Source organism: Microchirus variegatus (assembly GCF_963457635.1).
Source record: "Microchirus variegatus genome assembly, chromosome: 15".
In the NCBI taxonomy this organism is placed as follows: Eukaryota; Metazoa; Chordata; class Actinopteri; order Pleuronectiformes; family Soleidae; genus Microchirus; species Microchirus variegatus.
Genome location: NC_139816.1, coordinates 26,058,017 through 26,075,681, shown reverse-complemented (window position 1 = coordinate 26,075,681; position 17,665 = coordinate 26,058,017). Strand labels below are relative to the sequence as shown.

Sequence of the window (17,665 nt, the reverse complement as noted above, 5' to 3'; positions counted from 1 at the left end):
ATTATGTCAAAAAAAATAACAGACAAACACAATTTATGTGAGTTACATCATTCCCTGGCTGACATTTCAAACCTTTTTTTGTTTTGCTTTATTTGACAAATTTTGGTCTGGTCAGCAGAAAAGGTCAGTCTTGAGACCATCTTATTTATCCGTTATTGTATTTGCCCACTTCCTCCAGAGCAGCTATTCATTTGATGAAGCGTAAAGGTCAGCCTTAAAACCTAAGGCAAATGGCTTTGCACAGCTGATACTTTAAAGGTTTTCTCTGATTTAACCCCTGAATTTAGCCTCACCACTCGCTGCACTTAAAAATGGCATATGGCACTTTTCAAGAACATATAAACAACTGTTGTGTACAAATAAAGATCACTGCTGTTTATATTAAGCACATTTAAGGCTCACTTTATCATGAAAGTTAGATGGGGGTAAAACAGTCTACCACATGCCACTGTACATGTTACACTGGCATAAGAAGACAATCTGGTAGAAAAGGATTTCAGAGCTTAATCTATTTCTTAGAGTCATAGTGAGAGTGATATCCTAGTTAGGTACTTTGGAATAACAATGACTAGATAAAAATTAATAAAACATTACTGTCATACTTTTGTTTTGCATGTTGCAGCGGATTTTCTTCACTGATTTGTAAATTATTAATCTCACTAAAATAGTACAAGAGCAGGCAGACTCTGTATGAACTCTTTTATTTACTGCCCAGGTCCAGGAAGCTCTGTTGGTAACATTAACCCCAAACAATGTCCTTGAGTAAGACACCAAAATCTCTACGCTCTAAATCTCTGACCATTTTGTCATGTCAAGGAAGTTGTGCGTTAGTAATTTTTTTCAATGTTTACATTTTTTCAATTGTATTTTTTTTCTCTTAGGCCCAGAGGGTCTCGGCTTCAGCATCACCTCGAGAGATGTCCCCATTGGTGGTTGTGCTCCCATTTATGTCAAAAACATCCTTCCTCGAGGGGCTGCCATCCAAGATGGCCGACTGAAAGCTGGAGATCGGCTGCTGGAGGTGAGGCATCTCCCTTTAACCTCCTAAACATTTCATAGTGTTGACTTAAGTGGTTGTGTTCTTTTAAGATTATGTGCTGTTTCACACACTAATGACGCTTGATGACATGGCTTTGTTCCACCATTCAATCTCAGTGAGATCTGTTGAAATACGTCAAATAGCATGTGTTGTTCCCTGTGGCTGTAAAACAGTGTTGAATTACAGAAGGTGGTGGTTAGATGGAAAATATTTTGATTAAACTTCAGTCAGACTGACGTGAAAATCATCAGCTGCTCACTTTGTGGGGAAATAACCCATGTTAAATTCCTGTTCCAACTAGCTCAATCAGTTATCAGAATAAAGATTATTTGTAGGCCATATATTTCCCCTTGTTAAAATCAGAGACCTCTTTGATTTTAGTTTTGCTGGTGTGCATGTGTGTGTGTTTGCAGGTCAGTGGAACAGACCTTAATGGCAAGACCCAGGAAGAGGTGGTGGCCCTGCTACGAGCCACACCCATGGGTGGGATCGTGAACCTGTTGGTGACTCGTCAGGAGGATCCCCTGCTACCCAGAGAAGTGGTGAGTTCCTTGTCAGCAAATTGCCTTTTTTTCATTGTGAAAGAAGGATGTCTCTTGGTCAGTACACTGTACTTACACTGTGATGCACCAGAGGATAATTATTCCTCATGTAACTATAGTTACAGGCTTCTTGTCTACATGGTTCCATAATCGTGTAACTGTGACCAGTTCATACCTCTAGAAATTCTAAGCAACTACATTTGCAACCATGCTTCCTCAATACATCACAATGTCAAAGCCATGACCCATGACCTTACATATCTTACATACTTACATACTTCCTTCTATAAAACATAAATAAACAACTAATAATTAATGCTTCAACAAAGAGCAGAGGAGCATAAATGTAGATAGAGACCTGCACCAGCAGTCAACTCAATCCAGCGATCTGGTGAAGGTCAGTAAATATGTAACAGGTGCATTTAACTGCTTTCTCAGTCCATCTCCTTCCTGACCAGACATTTTTATATTCCATTATTCCAAGAGGTCAATGAATGCTGCTCACTAAAGGAATTACTGTATACGCCAGTCTGAATCAAGAATTATGAAGGTATTATTACATACACACAAATACAGCTCAGGGCGTAATCGCACACATTCACACTCTTTGTGAAAATGAACACTGACTTATGGTCAAATACACATTTACAAACAGAAGCAAGTGACCAGGAGACACAATCACGTTTAATATGATGACTCACACATGTACACTGATAATGATGTGTAGAAGCAGACGGCTGTAGCTTGGATATATCCACACACACTCATGGACATGCACACTGGCATGGGCTCATTTCCAGTACACTCTCAAACACGCAGCCTACGTACAGGGTGACTTTGGCTGTCGTGCAACAGATGGTGAGGCGACTGCCCTCGTCCAGCCCGTACTATGCGGCTCTGACAGCAGGCTCGAGCATCACTGCACCTTGGCAGACCAGAGGCCCCTGATACCAACCTCACTCCTACCCATAATACTCAGCCTGGCACCCACGCTGTTAACCCCACTGTGAGCTGTTCAACCTGTACAGTAATAGCCCTCTGTGAGAAATTCTGCTCTCCTACTACTGCTACGACTGTGCTTTTTTTCAGTTTTGCAATGCATCACCTGCTAGACTTAGCTCCTCTACAGCTTTGCAGTTATTTTCACATCGGTGGCAATTGTTCGTGTTTGAAAAACGGGGAATCTCATTTCAGGCCCAGTTGTTTACAGATAAATTCTGCCCTCTGTTCTCTTTGTAGAAGATGCCCTCTCCTCTGTTCACATCTGTTTCACGTTCAAAAAGCAACAAACTGACTCATGCATGTGTACAAGAACCTTGCACACTTTTAAGCATGTTATCTTCCTGTGACTGCATATGATATCACTGTCTTCTCCCGCCATCAAACCTGTGGCCTTCAAGTCACTCAAAATGCTTTAAACCACAAAACGAATGCTAAGATGCTAACTAGATAGACCCATTGAACTGATTTATGTTCCTCGGCAGCCTCGACGGCAGCTGAATGATGCTGTAAGGTGTGTTAAAAATGCACAGCTGCCCCTGAACTGTCAACTCATGAGTGTGTGAGAGTTTGATGTCTACACTCACTCAGCTCCTGGGGCATGACACAATGTGAAAAAAGCTCATCATAGAAACACCATCTTATAATCTCTTTCTCACTGTGTTTTTCTTTTTTTCCTCTTGACCAACTTCCAAATGCTGTGAGAGAGATACTTAATATTTCATCCCTTATATATTAGCATTTTGCTCTCCCTTACTGTTCCTCTCTCTCTCGTTCCCACTTTCACAGTTTACAGCAGAGCCTCACAAATCTCAATAATCCCTCCAAGTATGTTCATAAAAATCAGATAAGGAGGCCGAGACTCTCTCGCTGACGGTTATTGCAAGTAAAGCATGGTGGAAAAACATGGCTGGTAACTGCCACCTTACACTTACTAAGTGTAAGGTGGCAGTTAGTGTGTGTGTGTGTGTGTGTGTGTGTGTGTGTGTGTGTGTGTGTGTGTGTGTGTGTGTGTGTGTGTGTGTGTGTGTGTGTGTGTGTGTGTGTGTGTGTGTGTGTGTGTTTGTGCGCTACACACTCAAGTGCAAGGACACCTATCAACACACTTGTAAGGATGGCTGCCTCCGTGCTGTCATTTATCTAATTCCCTGAATGATAATGAGATGATGATGATGTTTTAAAATGCAGCGTGAGTGACATGCCAGAGAACTGCCGACATCTGTTGTTGTATTGTCTTCCGACACACACACACACACACACACACACACACACACACTGGCAGGAGATCCATAGATGAAAATGGAGAGGAGCTTTTTTTGTCTACTTGACATTTGCCTGCTGATGTTTAATGTCAGCGCTGGAAATCTCCTTTTGTTTGGATGTTTTATTGTGTGCCAGGCCTAGTGCTCGCACCCCCAGAGGAATTAATTTACCCTCCCAGCATGTTTGCATAGCGTCTTTAATTACCACGGTCGGGGTGTATTTTGACAGGCCTTAAGCAGCGATAGCGGTAGCTCTCAATTTTTTTCAATAAACATGTACTCACTGTGAGGAGAAAAGGTTAAACGGCAATCGAGAAGAATGGGGCGTTGCCTCTGTCAGTTCTCCCTGTCTTTGTCTGTGCTGTTGCTGCTCCTGCTCTACTCCAAGGATGTCAATATATGCATGTCGTTTTGAGGCATGAGTTTCAGAAAAAAATAACTGCAGCTGTAACCTCACTTTTGAGGGCTGCTTTAGAATACGTCTTTCTTCTCTCTTAGGCTGCATCCACATTAGTCTATTATTGTACTGCTCAACGGTCTGTCCTCCACCACACCACCCCCAAAACTGCAAAGTTTCCTGGCTCAATTTTTGTTAGAAAGGCCGTGTGTTAATCTGAATGGACAGAAACATAAATCTTGCAACAATGATGCAGTCACTTCCAAATACTTTTATTATTGACCACATCTCCACTCTCAGCTGTGAACAAAAAGAGATGTTAAGACTTACTTACAGTTTCACTTTTACATTCAGAATCAGCATCCTGTTGTGTTACTATGGGCTAGCCCAGTGTAATGTAATGGTACACATAATGGTACACATGGTACACAGTTATGCATGCAAACAACCTCTGACTGTTGAAATGCTCCTCTGGATGCACACAATGTTTATCTGCATGCCATTTTCAAATGGAACTATAATAGTAACGAGGTCACTTGTTACTATAACTATAACTATAGCAGGAGTGTCAAACATATGGCCCGCAGGCCAGAACCGGGCAAAGTGTATGTGCAGGGAGAGAGAGAGTGAGAGAGAGCAACGCTATGTATGGGTTTGTGAAGAGAGAGAAGCCAGTGTATGGGCAGAGTTAGCATTAGTCACTATGAAGTGGGGTAAATATGTGTTGTGTTCCAAGCCTGTTGAGAGAAATAAATGCTCAGACTCTAGCAGATCATCTGAGTGTCTGCCTGTTCATCCCCTATCTGTAGAAGTAAGGTTAAAGTTAACCTGGAGCAGCCACAACTACAGTCCTGGAGGTAATATCTCCCCTGCGCTTCATTGACCACTGTTCATTTAAAACTACATTCAAGATAATCAACTACGATTATGTAGTTATAGATACAGTAATTCCTAATTTGTCCTCTGGCGTCACATTTTTATTAGCTCCCACTTTAGTTTCAGGAATACTACATAGATGGGTAGTAAAATAATTTCTAGATCTCGACTTGTCTAATCATAATGTGAAATACTAGAATTTTTAGTTCCAGATACTTGGATTCAATGTTGTATACCTTTGTCGATCCACTGTGATCTGTATGTTGCAATGCACATGTGTTAATGGTAAACTTAGGCTTAACATTTTCAGGTTTGTCATTATATGCTTTGTGAAAAGATTCATTAAATGCAAAACAAAGGGAAACGTTGCAGTGCTCTGTATGTGACCCCTGACTTACAATGAGTTTGACACCCCTGATCTATAGTATACCTGGAGAAAAGAAGAATAGTGTATGCTTTATTAAACCTGTTAGATTCTATAGGATGAACGGCATGACCTTCAGTGTATAAGACATGTTCATTAAAAAGAGTTGAGACAAGACAAGTAAGAAACATCCAGGCATGTTTCTCACCGAGAGCTTAACTTGAAATGTGAGGCCGCAGTAGGAGGCTCTGATCAATGGCTGTGTGAACAAAGTCCCTCGTCAGGTGAAGTGCTGCTCCATCACCTGACAGCTCTGGGATGTTGGATCAGTGATTGCGAGGCAGGATTACAGCAGACTTAATAAGTCAAAAGGACTGCTCCTGCCTCTATGTGTGGTGTTTAATTCAGAGGAACTTGTATCATCATAGGGGCAGATGTGCATAAGTAGAAATTCATAGTGAAAACCCATGATATGCATGAAGGTATATATTGACTCAGTTTTCTTCAGATAATCTTTGGGTCTCACTTGTGTAGTCAGCCACACAACTGGCCATATCTCAGATGCCTGTTTCTTTATGTTTAATGCAGTGAATGAAATGGGCCAGTACTGTCTGCTAAGTAGTAAATTGTACTTTTTTTAGGGTATACTGGCAATTTTGTTTGTGTAGCAGCAGTTCTCCCAACATGTCAGTGCTCTATGGCCCAGAATAAACATTTCCCAGGGTGCACTATGTGATGGTAAGACATTCTTGTGACAGTCTAGTGTTTATTTTCTAGTGTCTACAGTTTAACAACCGCAATTTCCATTGGAATATCTATCTGTTGTTTCAACATTTTCACCAATGTTTTGTAATATTTGCTGATTTACTGGCATTTGTATCTTATAATATATATTATATATATATATATGTAACAGGACACGACAGTAGAATTAACTGTGTGCTTGAAGTGTCACTGATTGCTGTAAATGTTAAAGATAATTTAAATATACAAGTAGGCAAAATTTGAAACAGGTACGTTTTTAATTATTATTATGGACTAAGTGAATACATATATGTTGTGAACATCACTAACATCTTTAGTAAAACCAACAGACAACCACACCTGGTTACTTACTTTTATTATTTATGGTGCCTGAACTAATGGTAAAGTAATGCATGAGTTCAAAAAGATAAGAGGTGACAAGAAAATACAATTATAGAAGAATACTTGAAAATTAAACTGCAGCAACAACTGAAAAGTAACTGTGGAGATAATACAAATATGAATGGTTTGCTGTTCGGTGGAGGCTGTGCCTAAATTAAAAGGCATTAGTCTCTGCCTAAGCTCTCCTATCTGTCACTTCAACAACACTATGCTCTCGCACACACACAAATCTTAGTGCAAGACTGAAGCAGTTCCTCAGAAATTAGGTTCTGCATTAATACAACCAGGTTTTGGTCTCCATGAGGACTACATGTGTGGATCAATGTTTACAATTTATTTTGCTGTGCCTTTTAGGTGACCTTGCGTGCCTTTGTGGTGTGGAGTTTTTTGTTCCTGCTTCCGTTTTTCGTGCTATATTAAGTCAAATATCATGATTCACTGTACAACAAGTAGTAACAATTGTCCAAAAAGTGATGTCACTCCTTGCTCTGGTGTCACAGGTAGAGCTAAGCCCAATTTATACTCCTGCATAAAGTGCTCTACTTAAGTTATGGAGAACCTGTCGGAGAGCCTCTCCATCGTTTTCGACTGCATGAAATATTTTTTTAAGTGTCTGTCACTCCGTCAAGGGACATCGGAGACGGCAAGGGCTGCGATTGTTCCTCTGCCAGTCTCTGGGTGGCATCAACGGGCATGCGTTGGGTGCCCTGATGATTAATATGAGGTAGCAATACCTGAAGTGGGTTTCTTTGTCCATGGCCCTCATCGATCCATCCATCCATCCATCCATTATCTACCGCTTTATCCTCCACCAGAGGGTCGTGGGGGGTGCTGTGCCTATCTCAGCAGACATTGGGCGATAGGCGGGGTACACGCCACATATAGAGACAAACAACCATTCACTCACACACTCACACCTATGGTCAATTTAGAGTGACCAATTCACCTAATCCCCATATTGCATGTTTTTGGACTGTGGGAGGAAGCCAGAGAACCCGGAGGAAACCCACGCACACACGGGGAGAACATGCAAACTCCTTGCAGAATGGCCCTTGTTCCGAAGATGTTCCAAACGGGGCTCGAACCCAGGAACCCGGGTCTTCTTGCTGCAAAGGCAAGAGTGCTAACCACTACACCAACCGTGGGCCCCTCATCGACACATTTAGTGCTCACTGTAGCCAGAAGCACAACAACCTTGTGTAGCGACCCCTACTGATCGGGCGGAAAATTGCAGTGCGTATCCGGCACCACGACGGAGAACTATGAAGGCTCGAGGGTTCTCCTTGGTTACGCTGTTGGATATCGCATTACGCAGTTATAGAAGTATAATGTGGGCAAGACACTAATTCACATACTGTGGTATCCTTCGTAGCAAATGAAGCCAAACAATGATGATAAATGAACTCTGGCAGCCATTTTGTTTTTACATTTACAATGAGTTGAGAGAAACCTAGTGTCATGTCCTGACTGGTGACAAATAATGTTTATCTATTTCTACAGTGTCAGTGAATCATCATATAAGCAATGCTGTGGTCTCACTTATTCTCATTCATATCGAAATCATACGAAACCACCCAGAGTAAAACATGACATACAATGCGCGTGATTAGTTACACATGCTCAAAGGCCATTAAAACGTTGTCAGTTCTTACCCTTACATCATTCCGTGACCCTACATAAACAGTATTTTTTTCTATCTAATAGATCTGTGGAGCCTCCCTTGTAACGCTGCAGACTACATAAGAGCAGTCAAACAGTACATTAAAACCCCCTCTTTATGATCATATCGCACTTGTCACTGATCCATTAGAAGCTGTATCTGCCAAGCAATGGGACTCTTAATTGCACAATTAATTCTGGCCTCTGATTGATGTGACAGCTGAATTTATGGCTTGCATGAATACTGAGGACAAATGTGTGACAGTATTGCTGACAATTACAGCCAACTAATAGCCTCTTTCATAAGTGCCAATCCCATTGGCCTGGTTTAAAATCTTCACTTCATTTTTTTTGGTCTATGAGGCCTTGAAATAGTTGTATACAGGAGCAGAAAAAGCAATTTGATTCCATGAAGCAGTTAACAAGCTTGCCATTGTTTTCCTCTTTGAGGTAATCACCATCAGTGTTGCCTTGCTCTGAGCATATTATTCATAGCAGATGATATCTCGGTTGCTTTTTCTTAATCATTCCCGTAACGGTGTTACACAGCTGTATTTTTGTTGTGCAACCAGCACTACAGTGAGGTTACCATACGTGATTTAGCATATTAGATAAGAACCGACTTAGGGAGCTATATCGATTTTTGTTTTGCTGCTGAAATCCATTTACCGAGTCGGTAGAGGGAGAAATGAATTGATACAAGGTAAACAGAACATGATCGCCTGTCTCTGGAAGCAACTAAATGATACACAGATCTGTGGAGCCACAGCTAAACTCACTCTTCCTTATTCTTCCAATTACTCCTCAACATACAATTCTGCTTTGCTATTCACAGTTTAGTTAAAACATGAAGTTGTAGTACACAATGTTTGGTGATGGTTGTTGGTTTTATTATTGTGTCTCAGTTTGGTCTTCATGAATACGTCCATCATCTCAAGACAAGCGTTCTAACAGAGGGAGTTTGTGTGTGTACACTGGCAGCAAAGGGGCAAGCGCTGCCAATTCCATCAAACTGCTAGACAACAGGGTTTTGTGAGCACTAGAATTCACTTCTGAATCTTTCTGTGGATGTTTTTTTGTGTGTTTTCAGCCCAAACTACCTAAACATAAAACACATCACTCCCTGCGTGCAGTGTTGGAATATCAGCAGATGATGGGAAAACAAAACATTGCTATACTGAGAAATACAGAGAGAGTTGTGACCTCATTTATGCACTACATATTTTAATTAGATCATGGAAGAACAGAATCCAAATCATAATGCCATCAATGCATCTCATCATGCATCTTAATAGAAACAGAAGTTATGTTAAAACTCAAATCCCAGTGTTAAGGCCACATTATATTTCTCTGACTGCGTAATGCGTTATCTAACTGTGTAACCACAGAGACCCCTCGAGCATTCATACTTCTCCGTCATTGTTGACGGATGCGCAATGCAATTTCCCGCCCGATCAGTAGGGGTCCCTATGCAAGGTTGTTGTGCTTTTGTCTACAGTGAGCAATGGCGTCCAAGAGAGAAAGACTGTTGTTGTTGCAGCGGAATAACATAGAAACAGTGGCCGTTTCTCACTTTTCTGTGTCCTGGAACACGTAGAGCACTTTACGCAGGAGTATAAATTGGGCTTTATGTTGGTGACTGATAATACGTTTTATCTATATTCAAATTTGTATTGGTTTCGCATGAAGAAATAAGACCCTCATGAAACCCTTTCACACAAAGCTGTAGCAGTTTTCACAGAAAAAAAAAAAACAGAAGCCCTTTAAGGGTAATACACTGAAGTGGTGATAAACTGCTACCTTGTGTTCTGTGGTATCTACGGCCATGCCAAAAATATTACATCGTTGGTGTTAATATAATTAGTTGTCTCTGAGAGTAATGCTCCTTAGTCTCACCGTAAAGATGATGTAACACACTGCAAGTTTTTTGCTAATAAAGTTCTGCTGACAGAATCATTCTGGTCTCCCTTTTCAAGAGTATATTTATGTAGCAGCAGGTGACTGACCAGATATTTTACCTTTGTAATACTTGGCAAAACAACCGAAGGAGATGAGTCATCTCTTCCGTGCAGAGGTGATAATTTAAAGTGAATACATTTTTGCATTCACACTTCCTTAACAATGAATTCCCAGTTGTTTTCCATGAAATATCTTAAAAAACAAACCAGCTGCAAGAATGTAATTGGGTATAATCAGAAAATTGCTCCACTATTATAAATGTCAGGAATTGGCTGAACTCCACTCTGTAAATTTGCTCTGAAAATAGAGTTGGCACTCAGGTGAAGTCAAATTACAGGAATTTCTCGAAAGGTCTTTGGAAGGAGTCTTGTAAAGCATGGTTTGGCAGCCTGCAATCAGTGAGAGCGCCTGTGACTTTACAGAGCTCCTCAGAACAGTTTGGCAGCAGCGGATGCATCTTAGAGGTCACTTTCTCTTCCACTTTCTGCCTGAAAAATATCGGAAATGAGAGGACATGGTGATCTGGCATCTAGGAGCTCTAATGTGTTACCATGGCACATAAAACCTCTTCTTTATCTCCAAAAACAATCCTCTTGTGCGGACACTTTAAAACATCATAAAACTCCCTGGTTCTCAGTAGAAAAGCACTTACACTTTCCTCTTGCTCCTTTTCATTTACTTTCTCTTTGCTCTGTTTTTCATGTTCATCAGTGGCTTATTATTCATTTCAAAGACTCTATGGCTCTGCGGTTTTCTGATCAAAAAGCAAAATCCAGAAACGTGCGCTGTCATAATTAAAGCAAATGCTATTAAGTGCGGTTGATGACAATACCAACCTTGTTAACGATTTTCAAGCGCGCCTTCTCTACACCACCTGTTTTTGTTGAGCACTTTTCAGCAGCTGTTCCCATAATTATGCTCGCTGTCACTGCAGAGAGCAGGAGGGGGCACCACAGCATCGTGCCATGCCAATAAACAAGGTAGTTAAAGGCCACTTATGGCGACACAGTTACTCTCCCAAGGGGGATTCAGCATTTGATTCCAGAATGTATAATGTGTTGAAGTCTGCATGTGCGGTTGGACATAGCAAAGCGCTTTTTATCCACCATTAGCTTGAAACGAGTGGCATCTGCTTCATGATGTGCATCTATAGTTAGAATCACATAAAAGCTTTTGTAAACATGCCCTGTTGCCAAGCAGACTTTTTATATTTATCTTTGATTACATGTGGTTCCTAAGTCACCGATAAAAGAATCAGGTGTCAAGGCAAATCTCCATTTGAGGTTCCTCTCAGTAGCTCCCAATGGCATCCATTCAGTCATGCCATGGAAAATTCTCTCTATAATGCCTTTGCAGTGGCGTTGATAGTCTGTATTTGGCCTCAGATGCTCTCATAAAACAAAAATAGCTCTGTCACACACTTGAACATCCGCACTGGTTAACAGCTTGAGTTAATCAGAGCTGAGCCACACTCTTCAGTGTTACCTAGTGAAGAGGGTTAGTTCATAAACACGTACAAATTGCCAATGCTGTTTGCAACTTTCAACTGTGCCTCATTGTTCATGAAAAAGCCTGGATTTCATTTTAGGCTCTGCTATATTTAATATTCTGTCCCTTTTGTCATAAAATGTTGTGAGAAGAAATTTGTGTTACAATACTTATCATGTGTACACCCCCTTTGCAATTACATCCATGGCTGATTTCTTTTAGCCTTTTTAAATTTATTTCCAATGACCTTTAATGTTGCCAAATTGGGCCAAGCGCAGAAAGAAGTTTCCACCAGTGTTAATTGTTTTAGGCAGTGATGTGAGGAGAACTCTGAGTTATGTGTGAATAGAACTAATTGTGATTCATTTGATCCCTTTCCCTCCCTCTCTTTCTCTCTCTCTCTCTCAGTTTTTATTTTGGTCTGTTTTTTTTTTTTTTCTGAAACACGCTTGAACACATCCAACACACCTTCCTTGTTAGTGCATGACAAGTTAAGTGAAGTAGAAACAAAACAAAAAGACCTATTAGGCAGGCGGGTCTCTTTTGCGAGGATGATGAGCAACGAGTTTTCTCTGCGCTCGCCTGTTCACCTGCTTGTGTCTCTGTTCAAATGCTGCTTCTATCGCCCTCCCCTGCCCAGACAACAGACAGTAATGAATGGGAGCTACCCCATCACAGTGTTAATTAATAAAGGGCTTAATCGCACACTGTCACTGCATGGTTGAGTCAGAGAGAGCGGTAGCGAGAGGACACAGGCTTTTTACAGGCACTCCACCCAAAAGTGGTTTAATAATAGAATTACCCTAATGATCAGTACCTGGAAGCTTCACTGCACTTCTTCACCAGGAATTATTTCATATTTTCATACATAAGGTGATTTTGCTGCGCTCTAAACAAAATACAAAAATTTATGACATACTTTGAACTACACACTTTTTAGGTTGCTGAAGTATGCAGTAGTGTAGCAGGACTTGCCGTATAAACATAGTTAAACAATGCATACATTTTAGCAATTATAAAGGTAAATGCCGGTTTATTTTTAGTTGTTGCGGAAGAAAAGGATTGTGTCCAGAAACACTTAGTCAAGTACTTACACTCATATGTTTATTTATTAAATGTTTACATGACAATTTCAATGAAGCAATAAAGCCATTTGGATTCACCCTATTATACTCGATGCTTAAGTAAAAAGCAATTCGACTTTATCTTTCAGCCTTTTATTTAATATGAAATCAATAATACTTAAGTTGTGATTAATTTATTAAACCTATGTCTCCTGGATACATCAAAATAATATTATAAGAACACCATGAAAATGCACAATTTTGCTCTTCTCAATATTTCTATTGCAAATGCTTGTCATCTTGAAAAAAATGTTTCCCCAAATACAAAGTGTGGGAAACAATGTGCCAGATCACCTCATTATGAAGCAGCATGGACATGCAAAGCTCAATTGATTTAACTCTCTTGCCTTGACTTAGTTCCATGTTTTTGAACAATGACCTTCTTCTGTTCTAAAGCATTATTTAAGCTGTAATTAGAAGGGTCCTGTTGGGAACTTTTAAAGGTGAATATCAGTGAGATTAAAAGCAGGAAAAACTTCAAGTTACCAAACTGTAAGTGGCACTGGAATTACAAGTACACATCTTTACATCTGAATCTGACTGACAATGACAGTCCAATAATAAAGCAAAAATTTTTGATTTTAGGCCAGGTTGGCAGGTTGACTCCACTGGGTTTAATTATATTTGAATCCCACCTTAGTCAGGTGAAGTCTTTTGTTTTTGTCATTTGCAGATCTGTAACAATGTAAGACATTCAGCCATCATGAGCGATTTCACTTTCTCTGGCAGGAATGTTGTCCTCTTTGTTTGACTTTTTAATCCAGTGCCAGTGACCGTGAAAAAATGTCAAACACGAAATGCTCCGGTTTTTCAAAAAAAATATATGTACTGCCTAAAACTTTTTTAGTGCTTTTGGAAGTTGATCCAAGCATGCAACCTTTTCAACAATTTTACCTCCGTAGTTTTGCGCTCTGTGTCCCAGGTGCATACATGGGGACTGAGCTTGGAAGAATGAGCTGACTTTCTTTTTTTTCCCTCCAGTACAGAGGTAGTTGAAACCAGCTCTGCCTGAATCGCTGCAACAAGGCCTGTCAAGCAGTCTGACAAACTCATTTTTAGCTAGCGGCGCTTGCTCCTGTCTGATGGAAATGTTACACTGCTCTTTCATTCTCTGCCTTGGCCCGCTATTCCCGGAACACAGCTCTGAGTAGGTGGTTATTCTGTCATCATTTTGCAAGCGAGCGTAGCGTACGCTTGCGGGTATACACATGCACACCCAGGCTTAGACACAGTCTGTCCAAAGTCATTTTTTTCATCCAATGCATGCTATCTTCTGCAGGGCTAAAAACATCTCCACTGACCTAACTCATATTCACTATTTTTTATTTTATTTTGATAAAACATTTTCATTAAATGAAAGGACTGACCCTGCCTGTGATGCACAAGTGATCGTTTTAGAGTGGACACTGTATGATTGAGCTGGGTCTAGGGCCTTGCATTGAAAATAACTAATTACCATCCACGAGTTCAGGGTGCTATATGCACTCACAGGCCACTTCTTTAGTTATTATGTTTACCTAAAAAGTATCCAGTAAGGTCGTGTTGTGCATTCAGAGATGCAAACCTCGGTTGTAACAAGTGGTTTTTTTTAATTTACTTTTGTGAGTTACGGTTGCCTTTCTGTTATTGTACAGCAGTCTGGCCATTCTACTCTGACCTCGGGCTACATCACTCAGAGAGCTGCTGTTCACTGGATATTTCCTTTTTTCTTTTTTTACCATTCTCTGTTAATAGTGGAGGTGGTTGTGAGTGAAAGTCCCATGAGATCAGCAGTTTCTGAATTACTAAGACCAGCCCTCTGATACCAGGAACCATGTCACGATCATAGTCTCTTAAATCACCTTTCCCGTTCTGATGCTGAGTTTGAACTGAGTTGCTGCCATGTGATTGGCTTATTAGATAGTCAAAGATTAAATAGATTTTAACTCTAACATTCAAGACCCAGACAGTAATAGTAAGCTAAACATTGTCGGTGCATCATACTTACCACTTAATTTGATCAAAAAACAACAAAAACAAACCTCTGTCCCTGTCCGCTTCATTCAGTGGTCTTAGGGAACACAGGGGGTCATTTCCTGACCACAGCTAGTACAGTTGTTATTATACAATTAAATGAATTTCACTGGTCTGAATTCAATAGTAGTTCATTTAAAGGACAAAGCCCATGTTGGCAAGTTTTACAGACAGATGTACTGCCATTTTGAAATAAAGAGAAGAAAAACAGAAAGAAAAGAGGGCAGATAGGAGGGTCACCTGGAGAATAGGGGCTCAGTCAGAAGGTGTTGAAAAGAGCCTCCACCTGAATGCACCACTGCATCCTAATAACTCCTCATCGTCCGAAAAGAAAAAAGAGAACATTTTATACTCTATATTTCCCTTCTTTCCTTGGCTTTGCTCTTTATCTGAGCAGCTGTGAAGGGCACACACCTGGCTTCCATCCATCTGGTTGTGTGTGCACACCCGTGTGTATTGATGTGAGTCTATTTAAAGTGCTCTTGTGGTGAGTTTCTGGGGTTGATTGCTCCCACCGCCTGTGTTGTTCATGTGGATTTGGCTGCCATGGCAATAGCTAAACATGTACAGTAAACCAATCTGGCCAATCAGTGTTACAGCAGGAAACCTGCTGAGTGGGCTTGTGACTCAACTGTCATCACCTCTTCTGGTCGGCAAAGATTTGTGATGAACGATATGTCTTTTCAGAAAAGCATTTGCTGTGACTCTAGATAACTCTTCTGTTTTACTTGCATACTACTGACTACTGAAAATGTACACTGACAATTACATTGGTTTACTTTTTTTCTGCCAAACTGGAAAGTACAACTGTTTGAGCTAACTGTTGATTTTAGCACTTTCACTCACCAACACTATCTTGATTATTGCTCAGATTCAGTATCTGCAGGTCTGGAGCACTGAAGTAAATGATTCTTTAAGATCCTATACATCCAATTCAAAACATTAGGAAGAAAATGGCAGTTACCTCAGTGTCCCTGGTGTTTTTTTCCACACCATTAGCTTTTCACACCTATTTTCCCCTCCTGTAAGTGCAAAGTGAAATGTACAAATACCATTCAATTGATTATTGGTGACACATGCTTTTACACACCAATGGAAAAGTTTGAAAAGAGACCTGAGTGGTTGTCCGATGGACTTTTGTCCAGCTGAATTCATCTTGTTGTGCGTTAGGCACTTAGTAATATTCTCTGACACCTCTCTGGAAGATGAAATGAGCAATTTACTATGTGTAGGATGCATGAGAATATGCAGTATCCCATGGATATCTCGGGGGAAGAGCAACATTCTGCATGTGTCACAAATGATCATTCATAGGATTATTGTCCACTGGAAACCACCATTATTCGTATAGTAGATTGCTATGTTGCAATATGAAAGCTCTCCACTGTCCTCACTGTTACTACAGTACTGCTAATTTCATTCCACTATGACTGTGGACAGGAAATGTCACTGCTAGAGTGTATGGCCAATTGACAGCCTTGAAGTACAGTATGTGGCATGCTCACACTCATTTGCTTTATTCTCCTGCTCCACTCATATTACCCCTCTTTTTTCTGTCCCCTGTTTGCTTTCCATTTTCTTGTCATTCCTCAGCCCTGTTCCTCTTGAACTTTTGTTCCACTATTCTCTATTATCCCTTTTCACCAGAGTTCAAGTTAAATATTTCTCACAGGCATTTACATGCATCAGTGGCTCTATAGTGGGGCTTAATAACAGTTCACCAACTTTGTTTGAAACTTTGCAGAGTCATTATGGGTTAAAAAAGAAGCAAAAAAAAAGCGTCACTTTCACTTGTTATTTTACTTTTTAAAGGCCAGCTGTTACTGAATAGAACAGTTCTCAAAGATACATCTGTCTCTCTCTTTCTTCACTTTCCTTAGCAGCCAGAGGAAGATGACATTGTGTTAACCCCTGATGGTACAGGAGAGTTCATGACCTTTGAGATCCCACTGAGTGACTCAGGCTCTGCAGGCCTGGGAGTCAGCGTCAAGGGTAATCGGTCCAAGGAGAACCATGCCGACTTGGGCATCTTTGTGAAATCCATTATAAATGGAGGGGCTGCTAGCAAGGCAAGTAATTACTCCTACCATGCTTATCATCTGACCATTTATTTCTTTTAGTTCATTGATTTTATTCATTGTTTTTGTCTTGACTCTAGGATTTATGGGTAAGTGTAAAAAAATATCAATACTGTTGAAGTGTTTTCCACAGTACTGAATCAAAATTACTGTCTTTGAGAATTTCTGATTGCCACACGAGGTGTGTGAATGGTATGACAAACCGTGTCATTTGTTTCCTTATGGCAGCAATGTTCTGTGGTTTTTCCCGTGAGAAAAATGTTCAATCAAGTGAAAAAAACAGATTATAATTTGGCCTCAGTATAGTTTGTGCATTCCCAATCAGTTTCCTTTAAGTGGATACAAGGACAGCTGCTTAGGCTTAAATATTTTATGAGCAAGATCTAATTATCTGGTGGTGTTCTCCTGCAGGATGGGCGTCTACATGTTAATGACCAACTCATTGCAGTGAATGGAGAGTCGTTGCTCGCTAAAACCAACCAGGAAGCCATGGAAACACTACGGAAATCCATGTCTGTAGAGGGCAACAAGCGAGGAATGATTCAGCTCATTGTGTCCCGGCGGGCAGCCAAAAACGAGGTAGGCCAACAATCCCATCCAATCCAACTCAATCCAATTTAATTATAAAGCACATTTAAAAACAATATTTTGCACCAATGTGCTATTTTGCACCAATGTGCTGTACAGTAATAAAGCAAACATTTACAAAACACAAACAG

The 17,665-nt window shown here is 40.5% G+C and overlaps 1 protein-coding gene across 1 annotated transcript in view; it reads left to right on the top strand.

Moving 5' to 3' along the window:
• LOC310937743 (partitioning defective 3 homolog) overlaps positions 1 to 17,665 on the top strand; it is a gene marked incomplete at both ends in the record, with an annotated part of 330,453 nt that overhangs the window by 159,627 nt on the left and 153,161 nt on the right. The window contains 4 exons of the mRNA XM_083902083.1: positions 882 to 1,021; positions 1,453 to 1,581; positions 16,749 to 16,937; positions 17,358 to 17,525. Coding sequence (XP_083758209.1) covers positions 882 to 1,021; positions 1,453 to 1,581; positions 16,749 to 16,937; positions 17,358 to 17,525 — 626 coding nt within the window. The remainder of the gene's footprint in view (positions 1 to 881; positions 1,022 to 1,452; positions 1,582 to 16,748; positions 16,938 to 17,357; positions 17,526 to 17,665) is intronic.